Below are 20,870 nucleotides of genomic sequence, written 5' to 3'. Positions count from 1 at the left end.
CAAGCTGATATATTGTATGAAAACCTTATTTTATGGCATTTGCATAATATAAATACTTACAGAAGAGCCAGGTGGTCCAGGGGGTCCTCTAGGTCCCATAGGGCCCTATGATATAAATAAAACATGATTAAATTATAACCTAGATAGTAAAGCCTTATTTAAAAAGGGAATCAATGGCCTTCTGTATTGCACTGCTGGTATGTAACTGTATGCTTTTTGTTTTTACTCAGTAACACATCTATATTTATTTAGCACAGCTTCTTAGAGGCTTTTGGCCTGGACAGCAGCCATGTTTACAAGTTCTTGATTTCATTTACTGCCTGCCAAGAAAGGCTAGAGTGTAGACATTTCCTGGAGGAATTCAGTGGGGATTCTATGAAGCAGCAGCCGATGTCTGCGTGTTTAAAAGCAGTCCTGTCCAGCTCCAAACAAATCCCGCATTATGTTTACAGGTCTGTGGTTGCTTTTATTGATATATTATGCACGACTTAGTTAGGAAAGGAAATAATTAAGGTAATTGTGTCTAATTTGTGTAGATGTAGAGTTGTTACGGGTTTGTCTGGCTGTTTGTTGGGGCACTGCAGACATTGTGGTAATTGTAAAGTCTTGCCCCTTTTATACACAAAAAATGAAAACGTAATTAATTAAAACAAGAAAGAGCAACCAATGTCAGCTACTGTGTTAATATAAGTTCAAGTAACTGGGGAGCCCTGGCTTGTCTAACCAATACTTATTAAATAACCTCTGCAGTTCTGAAAAAATAAAATAATGTTAATGAAAGCTGCTTAAAAGTCAGGCTATGTATTACTTTATTTAAATGCCCCCATCCTCTGCTCTTGACAGCTTTGCCATGCTTCTCCTTCACCTCCACTGTATGGCCACCAGAGCCCAGTGAAAAGGCTTGGAGCTTACACAGGGCTAAGGCCTTTCCCCCATCCCCATGGCAGTGCCCTGGCCTGGCTACTGACCACTCAGGTGCTGAACCCTGCATCATGTAAGGAAGGTCAGAGAGACACATGCCCAATTATACCAGGAAGTACAATGTACTTCCATGTATGGTGAAGCATGGGACTTCAATGGATGGTAGGGGAGGGTAAGTATCTGCAGCAATGTGTGCAAGATATCTAGTGGATACATTACTTTACCCTAAAAGTGCAAAGCACAAGTTCAATTTATTTGCTGTGTTTATACAAAACACCACAGTGTACATCAATGCTATATTAATAACATCCTTCTTGGTATGTCTTTAATATAACAGGACATAATTAAAGGTATATTATAGATTTGTTATTATCCATGCTTAGGAACGTGAACATATTGTTATAGGTAATGTTTATGAATGTTTTAAAAAATCATCTTTTTAAGTTTATATTTGCTCATTACAACTTAGTAGAGATCAACAGTGTTTGTGTTTTTCTGTTCCTCTAGATCAGGGGTCTCCAAACTACGGCCCTCCAAATGTTCAGAAACTACAATTCCCATCATGCCTAGTCATGGCTGTGAATGTCAGAGTTTTACAATGCCTCATGGGACGTTTAGTTCCACAGCAGCTGGAGGGCCGTAGTTTGGTGATCCCTGTATCTAGAGAGTCTGCTCAGGATTATTATAATCAATAGTCTTTCTGCGAGGCTGTAATTTTGTTTTATATAGTGGTGAACAGGAATGCTGTGTGTTTGGCAAGTATATAGACAGCAACTCCTTCTCTCCAGTCGTAAACTTGCCATACAGTAGTAGACATTTGTAAGAGCATTCATACGAGAATTCACATCAGAACATTCTTAAACTGTGCTTGCTTGCCATCATTGAGTCAAATAGTTTCATCCAAAAGCCTTTCATCCAGACCTGCTATTTAAATGTATTTTCAGATATAATAAGCAGGTTTCATACAATGTGAGAGATGTTTCCTAAACAAAAATCACATTCACAGTTAGAATTTAGTTTGAGAAAGATTTTCCATCCTTCAAATTTTTTTTATCACCATGGTTGTAAACTAACATTGTTTTGACTAATCATTATGTAATCTTACAAATGTTCCAAAAATGAAAATGTTTGTATGAAATTTGTATGGCCAGCTTTAGTGCCCTATATATTTTGCCACAGAGCACAGGCAATAGATATAGGTGACATACTTACCATTGGTCCTTGCATAACACCCATCTGAGCACCACCAGCTTTCTCATCAAAGCCTCCTGTCATCTGAGCAGCAAAGCTCTGCAGAAACAAACAAATATCCCAGTTAGAGTTTACATCATTAATATTCATTGCACTGTTTTAACTGCAACATCTAAAACAAAAGTTGTCTGCCAACGGTATCATTTACATATGTATCACAAGGCCAAGATTGGCTGTATAGGTAATCCTGATGTCAGGTCATATGTTAGACTTTTTTCAAGGCTTCTCTGGGGCATCTACTTTCCTAGACAGGCCTTCAAATCTTGAGGGCTGTGAACTTCTGTAATTCTTAAAACATATCCTTTTTCAATAAATAACTCATTAGATGGCTTCTGAAGGATTATGAACTGGGAGAAATTTGGAAGCTGAAATTGCTTACATCCTTCTAAAAAATCTAGCTGCCAGGCAACCATGCTAATCTTTATTACTTTCTGAGTCCTTAACATGGAACATGCATGCAGCAAGTGAAGTCAGACTTAAGGCAGAACCTCTGATCTAAATGCTACAGTCAGCAACATAAAAAGTATGGAACTCAATAAGGCTGATTTACTAAAAAAGTTAAGAATCTTCCCTTAATAAAGGGTAAATAAAGTGAACATTCATTTCAGTTAACCAATCTTGTGAAAAGCAAATTTCTGGTGACCTATTTCATCTGTGCATGATTAGGTATTCACTCTAAATCAGCTTCAATTAATTGGAATGACAGCCACGTAACTACCATTTTCAGAAGATGTCAACAATGGCAGCCTACATATTTCTTTCAGAACACGTGTCCTTGTGTTTTTGGGAAAGCCTATAAAGGCCTACAAAGGTTAAGCTCTGACAAAATCAAAGAGAACCCTGCCATCTTGCCTATTCAGGTCAAAGTGTCAGGGTCTGTGTAAAGCTCACCTCTAACCACCTTATGCTAATCTCTCCAGTACTCAACCACCACTTCTATCTCTGCTGCCACCAGTATATCCGGTTGTTGGATCTGATATTACCTCCTTTATCATGTGATAGTACTTAGGCCTAATGATCGGTTGCTAGGGCCCAAACAATGGAGGAGGACAGAAATCTTAAATATTCTGTAACACTGAGTATTTTGTAGTGGCAGCCAGGGAAGAAAAAGCAATGGGGGGACAACGGCTGGAGAGGTAAGTATAAGGTGATAAAGTAAGTGGGCTTTACATAGACCATTTCACTTTTTCCTTAATGGACAAGCGACATGGTTTCTTTTAAGGTAGGCAGTTTATCCTTTATTTTATTATCCTGGACATATTTTTTCCCACATAAATCATTCCCTAATGTAAGCCTAAAGTTCTCCTGATATTGTACCTCTGTCCTGACTTGAAGGAGAAATCGGCCGCTCGCCACCAGCTGCTTGGAAGATGAATCTTTTATTAACATAAATCAAAGGTACACAGGATACAGATATAGACGCGTTTCACACTTTCAAAGTGCTTGTTCACCACAATGAAAAGTGTGAAACGCGTCTATCTTAGTATCCTGTGTGCCTTTGACGTATGTTAATAAAGGATTCATCTTTCTTGCAGCTGGTGGTGTGTGGCCGATTTCTCCTTCATTTCTACTGTTGCAGCGGTGGTGAGCCGGGTCAGCACCCACAGCACCGGGAGCGGTGGTTGTCTTCTCATTTTCTGTCCTGACTTGGGTTTGCTCTTTATGCTATTGGTGAAGGTCCACATGGAATCCAGGCTTGCCATTGCAAGCCTAGTTTCTACGTACAGCAGGTGTGAACCAACTCAGTATAAAGACAGAACTTCAGCTCGTGGTTTATAAAGTTAAACTAAACAGATTGACCATAATGTACTCTACTAACCATAGCAATCAGTGTACACTATTTGGCTGTCAACTGAACTTTCACACTCTGTCACACAGATCTCTGTGGATAAAACTGACTGGCAACCTCTCAAATTGTGTGTGTGTGTGTGTTTTGGGAGGGTGGGGGATCAGTCCCCAAAATATCTACAGATATAAGTTACACTATCATAGCAGCTAGTGATTACAGTATAGTTAAAAAAGTGTTCTGATTTTTTTCTACATAAAGTTACTGTATTAGGAGATTCTTAATGTAGCTTCAGGGTTGTGCAGCAACCAATAATATATGGAGCAGTAAAATACAATTTGTAATTGGTTGCTCTGGGTTTTTGAATTTTATATAAGACAATTTGTCTTAGGGGCACTAAATCTGTGTTAGGGCCAGTTTACACAACACATTTTCTTTGTATTAATGCAAGTGCATTCACATACATTGGCATTTGTTTTTTTTAATGCATTGCAAGGAATTAATGCATTGCAAGGAATTTTTTTGCAAGTGTCTTTTTTGCATTTTCTTTTTCCATTTTTTTTTTTTTAAAGTCATATTGCATTGGAAAAATGCAGCCTGTAGCACCTTTTTCAGGACATTGCAATGAAACACAGAGGTGTAAACTAGTCTCATTGGAAAACTTTTTTTGTTATTCGCTGGGAATGCGCTGAAGCGAAGAGTATTTTTTTAACTAATTGGTTGTGTTTGTGACAGGAAAATTGTTCGTTAAGCCAAGGGAACTTTTCACTTTGAACACCTAGGGATTCTCAGATGAAATAAAAACAAAAAAAAAAGCAGGATTTTTTTTTTTTTTATCATGTGACTGGATGATTAAAGTTAAGATCACTAAAATAAATAGAAAAGGTACTCCTTTAGTAAATCAACCCTGCTATTTCCTGTGCTGTTTATAGTAACCCTTTTCTAAAAGAAGCATGAAGGTTGCCAGTGCTGAGCACCTTCTAAAAATGCTAATTGCCTGACTGTTTTACTGTCTGTTTTAATAATTTCAAAGTCACCAATCCAGAACAAGGACAAAGATTAGGAAAGACAGAGTAAAGTCAGAACTTCTAACTCACTCTCTCTTGATTAGTGGAGAGTTTTGAAGACAGATGATCTGCATGACAGCCAGGGGACTACCATTTACATATTTAGAAGTCAGATATTTCAGCTTCCACATTTCTTCCAAAAAAGTTTCCTTAAAGAGTAATATATATATATATATATATATATATATATATATATATATATATATATTTTTTTTTTTTTTTTTTTTTTTTTAATGAATTGCTGTGAGGTTTGTATTGCTGTCTATGTCCCTGCTTGGGAGATTTGCTCAATTCAACTGTTCTGATCACCTGTGTGACAGTAAAGAAAAGTGAGGATAAAACCCACAGTATTAAGCTGGATACACACTATACAACTTTTGTTGTCAGATTTCCTTTAGATTAACCTCTTCTATGTAGTGCAAGGGCCGGCCTGATTGCATACAAATTGAAAGTGTTTAGGTTTGACCTCATATTATACGGTTTTGGTAAGTCTGAAGGAAAAAATCTAAAGAAAATTTTATAGTGTGTATGGCCCATCAGAGGAAAAATCTTCCCATCATAAAACCTGTTAGTCAACTGCCTAAGAAGGGATATCCCTTGCTTTGGAAATATATCCTCTCACTTCATGTTGAGTCTACAACACAGGAAGTGAAAGGAAATCTCTCTAATGTGGTAAAGAAAAGCAGACAACAACTTTAATTCTCCCCTAGTACACTACTTTTGCTTTGGATATACTTTAAACACTTTCATTCTTCAAGTTCTTACTGTGAATTATTGACCATTCTATAGTGCCTGTACTTCAAACAGCCAATAAGCCTTCATCCAGTTGTGGACTGTTAAAATGTACAAATTAGATATTTGACCTGCTAAACATATCTAAAAATGATACTAATGAAACAATAATGCCCTTTGCCATGAAACTATGTCGGGCCTAATTATTGAAACAGTGCTTTAGGAAGGTATGTGCAAAGTGCAGTACCGATAACAATCAGATAGCCATTTAGAGTAATTGGTTTGATTGCTATAGGAAGCTACTTCATACATTTCTGAATTAGGCTGAAACACAATAAATGATGTGTACCTTTGTAGTCTGTATACACTTTATATTTAAACGTGATTTACAGTACAACTACATTAGTACATCTTTTTTTTTTAAATCTAGGACTAATTTGAGCAAACTGATGTTCTTTGATTGGGAAAAAAACGGTTGCTTTCCAATATGATGTGCTGAAACTTGTAGTTCTATTACAACTAGAAGGGCTATAGGTTACTCTAATCTGTTCTAAAGCAATGAGGCACCTATATAGGATGAATATTAGAAATACTAAGCTGTTCATTCCAATGATTTTCTTGTCCTGCATAGGGGCAAAAATTATACCTGTGGCCAATGAAAACAAGATGTAAGATGAAAATTGGGCCATGTAATATTCTAATTTGTTAAAGAATTCTGGCCTTATGGGAACCCTGCCTGTTATGCCATCTGAAAGTTCTGACTGGCCACCAAACATCCATAATTTTTTGATATGGCCAACATCACTGGCCACCATCACTTGAGAATGTAGGCATACAACCTTAGGCTCCGAAAACCATACCCCTGTACGGGCACCACACAGAACTTTTTCTTGCTTTACTGGTCCTACCCAGGTTTGGATTATTGTGATATATTTTTATATCAGAACTGCTGTACTTCTTTGAATTATGGGCAAAAAATGTTTGCCAGGTTACTCTACAGAACTGCCTCTGCTTTTGATGCCTAAAGGCACAGGTCTACTGAGTCTAAAGATAAATCCAGTCCTAGATATAGGAATACATGGCTGTATTTGGTAAGATAATGCTCAGATCTTGTTTTTTAAAAACATCCTAAAGGGAACTTGTGAGGGTAAAAACATGGGATGTTTCACTGCCAAATTATTACTAAAGATGAGAGCTTGAAGGCTGTTATCCTGATCCTGCTCACAGAAAGCATCCACATGCTATGCAAATTTACATATATCTGTCATATGCTATTAGCTGTAACAGATTTGCAATTTTGTAATATACTGTTTCATTCAATGGAATCGCTTACTGCCCAATGATTCCAGGTAAGAAGTATTAAAAAATGTTAAACTTCCCATGACATCATTGGATGCTTGAAATGAACAAAGTGAAAGTTTTTCTTGGCTGGTGAACGTATTCCAGTGCAGTTTACGTGGGAGGAAATTCTGAAAGGCTTTATTACTTTTACTTCAGACCCAGCTGTACTGTAGGTTCTAGTATGACTTGTATTATGAATATAGTCAGCTTTATCATTTCTAATATATAATGCATCTGTACACTACAAATGCAGCCAGCTACACTAGTCAAAAGACTTTGATAGACTGATGGATATATTTAGGGTTTCTGTTACCCATTTTTTAATACCTGAAAATTAATGTTGAAAAATTATATTGCAGTACTTTACAGAAATGTGTAATTGTAGTTACTAATGAAATCCAACTATCCTACTAATGTAGGAGTCTAAGTGCATGACTTTGATCTACATTAGGGTTTTCACATTGGTGATAATGATGAGGCATCTGTCTCTCTGTCTGCAGTTGGACAATCATCTGCTTGTACAGTGTCCAGCCAGGGAAGAAAAAAAAACTTTCTGGGCAGAGAAGATATTTTGTGTCAGAGGAATGCAAACAAACTGCCTGATTACAAAGAGTGACTGTTACAAGCTACTTTGTAACAGCGAGGTCTTTCAGCACTGTCAGGTTGGTTTAGCCATGTAGAGCAAATGTCCCAGGCTGATATGACCCTGAGATGTGAACTTTGTGGCTTTGTGGGAAAGACTGGGTATCAGAGCTGAGCCTACTTACTCCGCCAAGGCCAGGGGGTCCGGGAGGTCCAGGTGGGCCAGGGGGTCCTGGATTTCCAGGAGTACCGGGTTCGCCATCTCTTCCGCGGGGTCCAGGAGAACCCTTAGTGGCAGATAAAATGGACACATTATATTCAGGTCATAAAAAATAAGAAGTTTGAAATTTCCAATATACATAATGGACACTTTGTGTTACATTTATGCTAGACACTTTGTGTTACATTTATGCTAGATGGCGGTATTATTTACAGACAAGGAATAATGATTTGCAGCTATATAAAGAACATTAAAACAAACATATGTATGATGCAAATTTAAAGTAGCTCTTATTAACCCATCACAAATAGTTTTTATCTGTCCAAAGCATGTAATTTACACATTTATAAAGTAATCCCTAATAATACCTTGCTCTACTATAAAGAAACAACACTACTTCCCCCTCCCTCCCTCCCTCCCTCCCTCTTAAGATAAGATGAATACACTGAATTGGTTATGGAGCAAGACAAACACATGATTTCTAAGCCATCAAAGATGGCTATCCATATAGGATGGATATAATGTCAATCATTTTAAGGAAGGGTATAAGTCTTTATCATTTATAAAGACTTATTACTCTTGATTTGTACAAGGCTGGTGCACATTTTAAATTCACTAAGAATGCCACAATTACAAATGTCAAAAGACTCAACTAACCAATAAAAATAGCTGCATTAAAGATATATTGGGCCTAATTTCTACCTATTTGCTGGGCTTCTGCGCATCTAAACTCTGGGTACAATAACATACTTCTTTTCTTAATTGGTCATTGGCATCTATTTTATTTGGTCCTACACATCTATTTCCTTACTTTTTCGCCCTTGTCTCCACGATCGCCTCTTGGTCCTTGTTCACCAGCAGGACCCTGATAAACAACAATAAAATATATTAATATAATGCATATAAAATGAGAGCTAGGAAAGGAATACTTAAAGTTCTGTATCTGGGTTTTTAGAAATTGTTTATTATACCTGTGGTCCTGGAGGTCCTCTTGGTGCAACAACCTGTACAAAAAGAGATACATTTATTAAAGGAAATGTTCCTGGTATGTTTTCTTTAAAAATAAACCAGTATGAAATGGGATACTGGTACTTACATCCTTAATATCGCCAGGTTCACCTTTCTGTCCCTAAAAGATCAACCAGGAAAAATGTTAATTAAATGAGAATGGACCACAATATCTGCCCACAATAATTGGTATATTTCTTTAGGGTAACCATAAATATCCCTATATTACTTATCATATAAATGTATATATATTACAAAGACATATCTCATTAGAAAATAATGAATTCTTGTTGGTGTTTACCACATGTTTCTGGTTTATCATTTGCATGACAACTAAAGTTCTAATATTACATTATCTGATACACATGCCAAATCATTTCTTAAAATGCTGAGTCACTGGATCATTTTCCACTTCTATACTGTTGAGAGGGCTCTCTATAATGTTTATTATTCTACAACTCATCACTCTCAATGTATAAAGTAAAAATCAATTTACCTTTTGTATACCTTGCCCTGTTTATTGGAAGAAAAGTGAAAAAAAAAAAAAATCAGTACAAAGTAATTTATATTGAGGCAAGAGAAAACACAGTACACTACAAATAAACAGAGATCAGAACGTAGACAAAAGTCAGATACAATGAAGGCCTTCTTCACTTGAAGAAGGTAAGTGTTAAATCACATGACACAGGACTTCCGCTACTAAACCAGTTTTCCAGCACACGCCTCCATCCCAAGTGGATGTGCTACATGCCTGTACATTTTGGCTTGCAGAGCTCTGAGGCACAGGTCAGTGGAAGATTATAAAGAAACATGAAAAGGGCTTTTGTTTTTGGTACAATATAAAAGGGGGTTAGTTAATCTGGCTGTTAGTTGCAATTTTTCACATGAACAGTTATCTAGAGTTAAGGAGGAAATTATTAGTTACAAAGAAATACGAACAATGGTTATTATGATAACAGATGTTAATTAAACCTGCACATAGCACTGCTAATTATACATCCTACATGAGCACAAGGATACAGCTCATTAATCACAGGAACCTGTAATCATAGGTACTACTGTTTACAATCACAGTGCTAGCTGTGCAGGTAAGCTATTAGAAAGGGATCCCCGTTGATTATATGTCTTCTGCCTTTTAAACAAAAATGACAAGAATAGGTTAAAGCGCCTTTCATATTTATAGCTACACGTGGTTTTCTGCTCTGTGTGCTTCCAGTCTGGCTGCCAAAGTAAACCGCAAAAGTACAGACCTGTGGTTTCAACAGAAGGCAAAAAAAGGACACAGTATTCTAGAGTACTGTTCCTGCTCTAGTAAAATCTTTAATTAAACAGTATAAAAACTTTGATTTTCTTGTACAGTTACATATATAAATGTATCTGTATGCATAGATTTTACCCTCTCAATTTGTGGTGAGGTTATACATAGGTTAGTGAATCTGGGAACTTTGGTATTCTAAAGGCAGAAGGCTAAGCACAAGGGGCCCTTTTTAATTGCAGTTGGTACCCATGGATGCCCAGTCTGTTACAGAAAGGTATTCCATCCATAGGCATGAACATGTAATTTATTTATGGAAGACAAATAAATAAATTACGACCACTGGTGGTGGACGGCTCAGTTGGGCAGATGGGGCAGCACTCTCCAAAGGGGATCTCAGCATTGGGGCAGTCTTTATTTTCCTCGCAGATTATCTCATCGCATAGAATAGTCCCAGTGTCACATACACAGATTTGGCAGGGTTCGGGTTTCCAGACATCTTTGTCACTATATCTCTGCCCATCCTGCACGCAGCTCCCTGCATCCACTGTGCCAAGGTGTAAAGGGAAGGGGATTATAAGCGTAGGAAGAGGCAGCAGAAGAGAGAGCAGAGGCAGGGATAAAATAAAAAGGGAAAAATATAATACAATAGTCAAATAAAACTGTCATATATTGCAGCAATTATATGTGTGTATATATACACAAGTTCATATGTATATATACATATATGACATATTTAGAGAATTACACTTACATAATAATTGTCTAAATATTATTTGCATACCTATGCAGAGTTCTTCATAAATTAGTTTTACAATGCTAAATATATTTTATTAGTTGCAATAGCAGCAGCAGGTGAATTAAAAAATGGGTGTAATGCTGTAATTTACCAGAGAGGGGCAGTGTTGTACCAGACAGGGGACTATGACCTGAGTTCAGATTAGACAGGGGATGCTTGGGGTAAGAGGGAGGAGAATGCCCTAGCGCAATATTTGTTGGCCTGAATTATAGGAAGTTGTAATATAATATTACAGCATGAACTATGGAGATCCTTAATAACAGAAAGTTTCTTTAAGGTCATTCAGAAAAGTGTCCGAAGTATCCATGGGGCCTTTTTTTCACATTTGCTTATGAATAAAAAAAGAAATTAAATTTAAGCTGCAAATAAAGTAATAATTTAGTATCTTGTGTTCATTAGACAGATATGCAATGGCTGTAAGAAGAAGCTGTACTAAAACAAGGCAAAATATGATGCATGTTTACATAAGTAAGTTTAATTTTAAGGAAAACATAATAAAACAAAAATATACATTGTAAAATGACAAAGGGGCTATGATGGGAGCATAGTTCTCCATGAATTGCTCTTCATTATATTCAGTGTAGCTCCCTTTGGGTCCCATGCCTAGGCTTGGGTAGCCCAGAGGACCCTTAATGAATGGGCCTTTCTGTAAAATACACAGAGGTTTCAATTCACATTTCACTGTCAGGGGCCAGTTTAAATAAATATGGGCAGCATTTCAGCTCCATCTGGAACCCATTGCTGCCAATCCCTGTAGTGCAAATAAACCATCACAATAGTCAATTGGAGTCTTCAAATAAGTCTACACATCCCAGCTTTTAACCATATTTACATGTCTTAAAGGCTTACCCACTTCAAACATGCCTAAGATGCTGAGGATTCTGGGTTGGCTCCTATCAAATCAGACCTGATCAATATAGCTACTGACATACAGAATTTTTTTTTACAATTTACAGGTTCATTTCCCAGAATTGTACATACCATCCCAATCGGGCCTTTGCTCACCTGAACACTAAACTAATGCTACTCTTCCCCGGAAGGCCCCTTTCCCTTTGCAATTCCTGGACATCATCTACACATTTTAAGAATGTAGACAGTTTACATCAGAATTAGACTTCTATATAACAAAAATTTCTCTATATGTATGTTTATACAGATCTTCCTGGAGGAGCCAATTCACAATCCTAGTAACTGGCTTCTGCAGAATTTTATACACTTATTTCTTTTTTTTTTTTGCAGATGTCAGTTTCTTTATAAAGAAAAAAAAAAAGACCTTTCTTTATGGAAGAAGAGACTGCTTCCAGCTAAAAGTGGCAAATAGTCAAGACAACATGCCTTTTCCATACTCTCTCTGCAATGGTTTTACAATCTGTAGTATGCAAAGACTTAAAAGGCTCGTAAAAGAATTTTTTCTTACCATTGGGGACCTGCCCAAGCAAGTTAAAGCATTTCTGCTAAGAAATAAAGCTTCCAGCATTGATCTAGAAGGATTGCCCAGACTATTTCCGTAGCCAGGTGTTTTCTCATATATTCCACTAATTTTTGCCAGTTTTACAAATATTCGAGTAATTTTTGTATAGAGATAAATAAAAAGCATATTATATATATATATATATATATATATATATATATATATATATATATATATTATTTATAGCTTATATAAATATTAATAGCTATTAGAAGTGTTTTCTTTAAATTATCTTCATTAAACAGTACACTAGGTCATGTAATAATGAAATATTTGATTAAATAAAATAAATTCATGCCATTTGATAAATTTAGTTACAGGGTACGAATAAACAATGCTGCAGTATCCCCTAGCAACCAATAAGCATTCACCTCATTCACCTGCTGATATCTGATTGGTTGCTATGGGAAACTGCACACCGCTGCACCTTTAGAACTCAATTATCAGACTATCCCAAAATACTGCATTGCTTTCCCAGTGCCACACAATGGTTTAGTATGAGCGTGAAGCTATTTTAAGATTCTTTTGGAATCTAATGTGTGTCCCAGGAATGCTTTTCAACATTCACAAGGGCTCCTAGAGACATTTTTTTTTTTTTTGAGTTCCTTCAAACTTGCAAAGGGATCAGTTTCTGAAAGAATGCAGCTCCTGAACTCAGCACACACATACACACACTACCCCTAACCTGCGATCAGCAGCGACTTGAATGCCTATGTTGGCTCTGTGCTGTGGCTGATCGCTGTAGGCTTTCACTATCAATCAAAGCTGAAATTTGCAGGTCTCAGTGGAAACATTGGAATTTCAGCAGCCAAGTGTCATTAAATGTCTCTTTTACAACTCTTCAGCTCCTTCACAGTGGAGGGCTGTTACTTGTCTAACTGGAAAACAATTTAAGGATTTTAAGATCAGTTTAAAATAAATATTATATATATATCTATATATCTATCCATCTATCTATCTATCTATATATCTATCTGTATATATATATATAGAGATAGATAGATAGATAGATAGATAGATAGATAGATAGATAGATAGATAGATAGATAGATAGATAGATAGATAGATAGATAGATAGATAGATAGATAGATAGATAGATAGATAGATAGATAGATAGATAGATAGATAGATCTATCTATCTATCTATAGATATATATGTATATATCTATAGATAGATAGATACATACATACATAGATTGATCTCTATCTATCTATCTATCTATCTATCCATATATATATATATATATATATATATATATATATATATATATATTACTGTTTGGGTGGCTGGTAAGTCACCATTCACTTTGCTTGCACTACAAACATCCTAACATAGAGCCACTTCAGTGAGGTGTTAGAGTTCCTACTTGAGACCCCTTGGAGGAAAGCTATCAAAATTGGAATAGACAGAATCTGGATTAGCTGTGTATGGCAACCAATCAGCTCCTAGCTTCTGCTTGTTCAGCTGAACTTTTAAAATGAATGATAGAAGTGGGTTGGTTGCCATGCACAACTGCTGCACATACTATTCTGACTGTTCATCTTTTAAATAATCCCCCTCCTAGTGTTTTGCTAGCTTGAACTAGCAGCGCAGCGTCCAGACAAAGCAGCAGCAGCAGCAGCTCGGTGTCCTGATGGAGCAGCAGCACGATCTGCGCTGCAGTTGCCAAATGAATTGAGCGCTGCAGGATGCTGTCAGCACAGAGGATGCCATAACCATGCACCCTAATGACAATCAATTACCGGCTACATCGGGAATAGCAGTGAATTAACTTTAAAGCCCCGCTAGCATTAACCCCTTCCCTGATGGAAAGTAATTACCGCTAAATGCCAGAGCTAACTCACAAATCCTCTAGCAAAATGCAGATCACAGTGACAGACAATCCTTAAATAAAAATAAAAAGTTTCCATAGTTAAAAAGTTTTGGAACTTACGGACATCTTCTTCGTCTTGGCATCGTACAAGCGCTAATAATATGACTTGGGTGGCTGCGAACAGCACTAGTGTCCTTGAATCCACAAATCTGAACATGTCTAAATGTTAGACATGCAGAATCTTTGTGGGAAGAAAGTGAAGAAGAGGAGGGAGGAGAGGAGGTTGGCTGTCCCCAAAAAAAGTTATCTTGTCTTCATGCAGCCGATTTCTTGGGAAAAGAGGGAGAATCCAGTACCAGGCCCCAGCAGAACTTAGTACTAACTGCTCTGGGCCAAGGTACTGAAGTTATAGTCCTGAGTGCCTTGAAGTCAACGTATATGCCCACATCTTAGTCCTCCCCTGCCCCCAGCAGTGCTGAAATCTGAGCCCCCTCAACTCCTCTCTGCCCTCTCCCCATCCCACCAGACCCCTCCTTCTGCTGAAGGGTCCCTTTCCTAAGCCTGCCACTCTCTGTCCCCTTGCACCCTCCCCTCTCCTGCCTCCCCATCACCTACACTCTTTCATTCCTCTGTCAAGAGAAAAAAAAAAAAAAAGTACCACCATTTACAGAGAAGCAAGGCAGAGGATAAAAAAAAAAAAAAAAAAGTTCAATTTGCAAAAGCAGATCTCCTATCCTGAGTTTGCTGAAAAGTTGTCTGGAGAGGTTGTGCTGCAGGAGAAAAGTTTTCTGGTCTAGGGAGGTCTCCTAGGTTCATACGGCTCTAGAGAGTGGCTGGCTGCCTTATGGATAGCTGCTGCTATGGGACAGACACAGGGCTCTGAATGTGTGTCAGCTCATGGGACTTTCTTCAGCTTTCCCTGTGTAGATTTTTCTTGTCCCATCTACATCTATCTATTCATCCATTTAACAATCAGTGAGTACCTATGCTGACAAATCTGCTACCTGGATTAACAAGATGCTAGCTTTAAATATGCAAATGATCACTTTTATCTATCTGTCTATCTATCTGTCTATCATCTATCTATCTATCTGTCTATCTATCTATCTATCTATCTATCTATCTATCTATCTATCTATCTATCTATCTATCTATCTGTCTATCATCTATCTATCTATCTATCTGTCTATCTATCTATCTATCTATCTATCTATCTATCTATCTATCTATCTATCTATCTATCTATCTGTCTATCTATCTGCCTATTATCTATCTATCTATCTATCTATCTATCTATCTATCTATCTATCTATCTATCTATCTATCTATCTACCTATTATCTATCTATCTATCTATCTATCTATCTATCTATCTGTCTATCTGCCTATCATCTATCTATCTATCTATCTATCTATCTATCTATCTATCTATCTATCTATCTATCTATCTATCTATCTGTCATAGCATGCATCTGTCATCTATAAACTTTTTTTTTTTCTTGTAGTATGTATAGGTATTTACTTTATTTCAGCATCATTTAACATCATTTAACATGCATTTTTATACATGCATAGAGTGCGGAAAATGCCTGCAGTGTGATCACAAGAATGTCATGAATGAGCTTTCTATCTATTGCAGGCTAAAGCTGGGAATTGGTTTTCAAGCTGATGCTGGGACTGGCCAGGTGGTCCTGCTGAATGGGATCTATGTTTGTATGCTTTTCCCTTTTGGGCTCTAAGTGCTGTAAGGGAGGGTCAGAAATGGCATTTTATGTTCCAGTTGGATGTTCCATGAGACAACACTTCTTATTTACTTGGCAGCTTACTATTCTGACTTAATACTTTCAACAATATTGAAGTCATCTAACCTTCCTTTTAAAGGACTTATTTAGTCTGAAGATCTAACATGCGATAGCTGGGTGGAAGGGTCAGTATTATCATAATATCACTCTGAATCTGGGCAAACAGTCCACCAATGTGTATTAATATTTACTTAAACAACATTTCTTTTTCATCTTTATTTTTTCTATTTGCTTTTATTTCAGGTACTATTGTTATTTGCAGTTAAAAGTACCAGCATTATGATTAAGCCTTTCCACCCAATGATTCCGCCTTTCTTTTATTCATTTTTTTTTTCTCCTGAAAATATCATTTTGCATTAGCTGACACCTACAAATGTGGAATTCTAGGTGAGGGATAATTAGCATTTTCTGTATTCTTAAAGGGACATAAAGAGTTGGTGGCGATTCATTTCCTTTCCAAGTTTGATTGGACAAAACTGGTCTCATGGGTGTGACTGGAGAGAACCAATTACACTGAGAGCTTGTTTAGCCAATGGCTGTAATCTTCATTTAGAAGTCTTCTCATGGGTTCTGGCCAAATTGTTCACCCACTCATTTTATTACATCTGCTAACCTCTTTTGACAGCACCCACAGCTTTGCTTGGTTCATTGGATCGTTTAAGCCATATTTACTTTGGGGATTTAAAGATGTGAAAGGAGAGGTCCGTTGGCTGGGATCTGGTTTTATTATAATATGGGCGCTCCGTTATTTTCAGAGGTCTTATAGTTCTACGGGATCAGTCACTCACAAAGGATAATATTGTGGCTGTCTTGGTCTTAAAGGTTTAGTCCTCTCATAGCTGATATTAAAGTTTTGGGTAGATGTTATTGCATTGACCCAAGTTCAATGGACGCTCAACCTGTAGCCCCCTCAGCTGTTGCAGAACTACATGACCCATGAGGCGTTGCAAGGCTGATAGTTACAAGCATGACTCCCAAAGGCAGAGGCATGATGTGTGTAAACACTGCTCTAGGTCAGTCTCCCATCTCCACTAACACACAGACCAGGTGCTGGCCCTGTCCATCGTGGATTCCAATGAGCAAAAAATAATTTTGGTTGGCCCCATGTCCAGTAAAATCACCTTTATTTCAGCAAGTCCATATAGAGGCATGATGGGACTTGTAGTTCTACAACAGCTGGAGGGCCACAGGTTGAGCACATTAAACCTTGTGGAACTTCAGAGGTGAAATTGCAGCACATGAATACCCAGGTCAATCCACCTGTTACATTCATTTGAAGCAGGGGGAGTGAGACTCTGGGGGAGATTTAATAAAAATGGAGCACTCAGAATCTGGTGCAGCTGATTAAGCTTTGACAATTAAACCTGGAAGCTGATTGGTTTCTATGCAGAGCTGCACCAGATTTTGCACACTTCTGTTTTAGTAAATAACCCCCTTTGTATTATGGGGACAATGAACCAGGATCCTGTTACTGTGGGGGAGATTTACTGAAACTGGAGAGTGCAAAATCTGGTGCAGCTCAGAAAAGAAACCAATCAGCTTCCAGGTTTTATTGCCAAAGATCAAGCTGAAGATTGAAGCTGATTGGGTACCATGCACAGATGCAACAGATTCCGAGTGCTCCATTTTTTGTAAATCTCCCCCTGTATTCCAAGGAGATTTTAGTCAATGAGTGTTCTAAAGGAATCTTTCAAGATAAAAAAAAATATTGGAGCTGCCATTTCTGACTTATTGTATGGAAAACTTCAGGGCTGTCATTGAGCTGGAACATGAACGGACATATTGGGGTTAATTTTTTCTAAACACAAACAGACTGTGCACTTTGCAAAGTGCAGTTGCACTCTGCAAGAGCAGTTGCTCCAGAGCTTAGTAAATGAGGTAAAGCTTCACTTTGCAAAGAATACCCAATCAATTGCAAGGAAAGAAAAAAAAACAGCATTTTTGTTTGCACGTGATTGGATGATGGAAGTCAGCAGAGCTTCTACTAATTTACTAAGCTCCGAAGCAACTGGTCTTGCACAGTGCAACTCCACTTTGAAAAGTGCACAGTCTATTTGCCTTTAGTAAATCAACCCCAATATGTCCGTGCATGTTCCAGCTCAATGACAGCCCTGAAGTTTTCCATAAAATAAGGACATCTTTTTTTCATGTTTGTTCTGGACCAGTGATGGGCTAAGCAGTAAAGCAAGGTGGAGAGGACAGCCTAGCAATAGCAGCTCCCATGATTCTATCCAAGCAAATTCCCTTTAAGTACACAAGCTTCCACCTCTAACTGAAAAATAAGCTGTGGGTCGAATGACCTTTCAATAAATGAAATGTCATTACAAAGAGTTTCCTGTTTTGTGTACTTCAGTAAGGAGCCATCTCAGAAGCAGCACGTCGAATGAATAGTGTCATCAGTGGTTCACCAGTCCAGTACTAAAAATAAAGAAATAACAGTTACAACATAGGTGTAATAGGGGATTATGGAAACTGCAGATTTCTAGAGTCTCACAACAAGCCAAAAGAATAACCTGGATCAAACAGCCGATAGGTCATATGACCGGAATACATTGAGAGCTGTACTATCACCTCTAGGGATCTTTTTAGGTACCAGGCATGGGGAGTGCCCCATTGGTTACTTATGCAGCATAATGTCATATGATACTTCCCACTAGCTGCAATCTAGGCCTTGCTTCCTGGAATGTGGCTCCAACAATGCAGCGCTGTGCTCATTTGATTCCAGAGTGAAAGAACCACAGCTATGTTTGCACAATCATTACACTAAAGGGCAATACAGTTTTTTAAAGGCTTGAAAAAAAAATCCTAATTTTCTTTCCAACATAAAAAGTAATTGCCGATGAATAATTAGAGGAGAGGTAGCTACTAATAGCCAAACTCCAGCTAAGCAGCCAAATACACATTAGAAATACATATACATGGTACTGTATAGTGTGTACCAGGGCTTTTTTTCAGAGAATAGGTGCAGGAACTCCCACCCCCCCCCCTCCTTCTGAGTCACTCTTCATTTCTACTCTCTACCCATCTCTGAGCACCATGCCTTGTTCCCGCCTCCTTTCCACCTCCCGGGACCGTACCTTTTAGAGAAAACAGAACCAAGTATAATTTTGTGCTACTAAGTGATTTGCACAGAATCTGTTAATGATAATAAGAAAAACAGTAAAATAGATCAAAATAGATAAAATGGAGCAGCAGCACACTGAGTAGGTCCTCCCTCTGCTAACTTTGCCTTCCCTTCTTGTCGGCATGTTAACTATCAGCACATGTGCATTGCAGCAGAGCCTGATTGGCTCCTTCCTCTCCTAGTCTGAATGCCTTGTAAAGGAAATTACAGAAGGTTAATATCAAGACAATTTCAGAAGCTTACACTGTGTTTAAAGCCCAAAACCAGAATTAATAAAAGTCCTGCCTTGCAGTGAAACTGCACCCACACTCAGGGCAGCCATCAGGGGAGTACAAGCAATACACTTGAAGATGCCCCAGCGTCCCAAGAGGCCCGGCCGGTCGGGCCCAGGGCTGACCCCACCCCCTACAGCAGGAAAATGAAAGTGTTAGCACTTGCCACTTAGCAGGCAGCCACTGGCCCACACAGCACCCACAATAAAGATTCACACAAGTCGCCGCCTGCTGACACGGAGTCTGGAAGGGGTTGTGGTCAGCCTCATCAGTGGTGGGAGTGGACCCAGCCCTCTCAGGTGCATGCAGATGCGAGAGAGCAGCATGGAGGGTAAATCACTTGACACGCTGACATAATGGAGTTACATTGTGATTCTAAGGGCTGTTATACAAGAAAAGGGGAAACTGTGTACATGTGTGTCGTTGTGTACATGTCTGTGTGTCTGTATGTACATGTGTGTGTTTGTGCATGTCTGTGTGTGTGTATGTGTGTGTCATATATACACATGTGAGAGGGGCTGAGAGCATACAGGTGTGAAAGGGGCTGAGAGCATACAGGTGTGTGGGGGGCTGATAGCATACAGGTGTGAGGGGGCTGAGAGCATACAGGTGTGAGGGGGGCTGAGAGCATACAGGTGTGAGGGGGATGAGAGCATACAGGTGTGAGGGGGGCTGAGAGTATACAGGTGTGAAAGGGGCTGAGAGCATACAGGTGTGAGGGGGGCTGAGAGCATACAGGTGTGAGGAAGGCTGAGAGTATACAGGTGTGAAAGGGGCTGAGAGCATACAGATGTGAGGGGGGCTGAAAGCATACAGGTGTGAGGGGGCTGAGAGTATACAGGTGTGAGGGGGCTGAGAGCATACATGTGTGAGGGGGGGCTGAGAGCATACAGATGTGAAAGGGGCTGAGAGCATACAGGTGTGAGGGGGGCTGAAAGCATACAAGTGTGAGGGGGCTGAGAGCATACAGGTGTGAGGGGGGGGGGCTAAAAGCATACAGGTGTGAAAGGGGCTGAGAGCATACAGGTGTGAGGGGGGCTGAGAGCATACAGGTGTGAGGGGGGCTGAGAGCATAAAGGTGTGAAAGAGGCTGAGAGCATACAGATGTGAGGGGGGCTGAAAGCATACATGTGTGAGGGGGCTGAGAGTATACAGGTGTGAGGGGGCTGAGAGCATACATGTGTGAGGGGGGGCTGAGAGCATACAGATGTGAAAGGGGCTGAGAGCATACAGGTGTGAGGGGGGCTGAAAGCATACAAGTGTGAGGGGGCTGAGAGCATACAGGTGTGAGGGGGGGGCTAAAAGCATACAGGTGTGAAAGGGGCTAAGAGCATACAGGTGTGAGGGGGGCTGAGAGCATACAGGTGTTAGGGGGGCTGAGAGCATAAAGGTGTGAAAGAGGCTGAGAGCATACAGGTGTGAGGG

The 20,870-nt window shown here is 38.8% G+C and overlaps 1 protein-coding gene across 1 annotated transcript in view; it reads right to left on the bottom strand.

Annotated features, from left to right (window-relative positions):
• The window catches only part of COL2A1 (collagen type II alpha 1 chain), a 69,725-nt gene extending 55,017 nt beyond the window's left edge, over positions 1–14,708 (bottom strand). Inside the window, exons 1-9 of the mRNA XM_082245826.1 lie at positions 14,369–14,708; positions 10,504–10,710; positions 9,405–9,421; positions 8,997–9,029; positions 8,872–8,904; positions 8,712–8,765; positions 7,868–7,967; positions 2,134–2,210; positions 61–105 (exon numbers count right to left, since the gene is read on the bottom strand). Coding sequence (XP_082101952.1) covers positions 61–105; positions 2,134–2,210; positions 7,868–7,967; positions 8,712–8,765; positions 8,872–8,904; positions 8,997–9,029; positions 9,405–9,421; positions 10,504–10,710; positions 14,369–14,465 — 663 coding nt within the window. The 5' untranslated portion in view covers positions 14,466–14,708. The remainder of the gene's footprint in view (positions 1–60; positions 106–2,133; positions 2,211–7,867; positions 7,968–8,711; positions 8,766–8,871; positions 8,905–8,996; positions 9,030–9,404; positions 9,422–10,503; positions 10,711–14,368) is intronic.
• Positions 14,709–20,870: the final 6,162 nt, after the last annotated feature.

The sequence above is a fragment of the Pelophylax lessonae genome (assembly GCF_965119305.1).
Source record: "Pelophylax lessonae genome assembly, chromosome: 2".
NCBI classification, from domain to species: Eukaryota; Metazoa; Chordata; class Amphibia; order Anura; family Ranidae; genus Pelophylax; species Pelophylax lessonae.
Note: the sequence above shows the minus strand (reverse complement) of the source record. Positions and strands in the feature narration are given on the sequence as shown.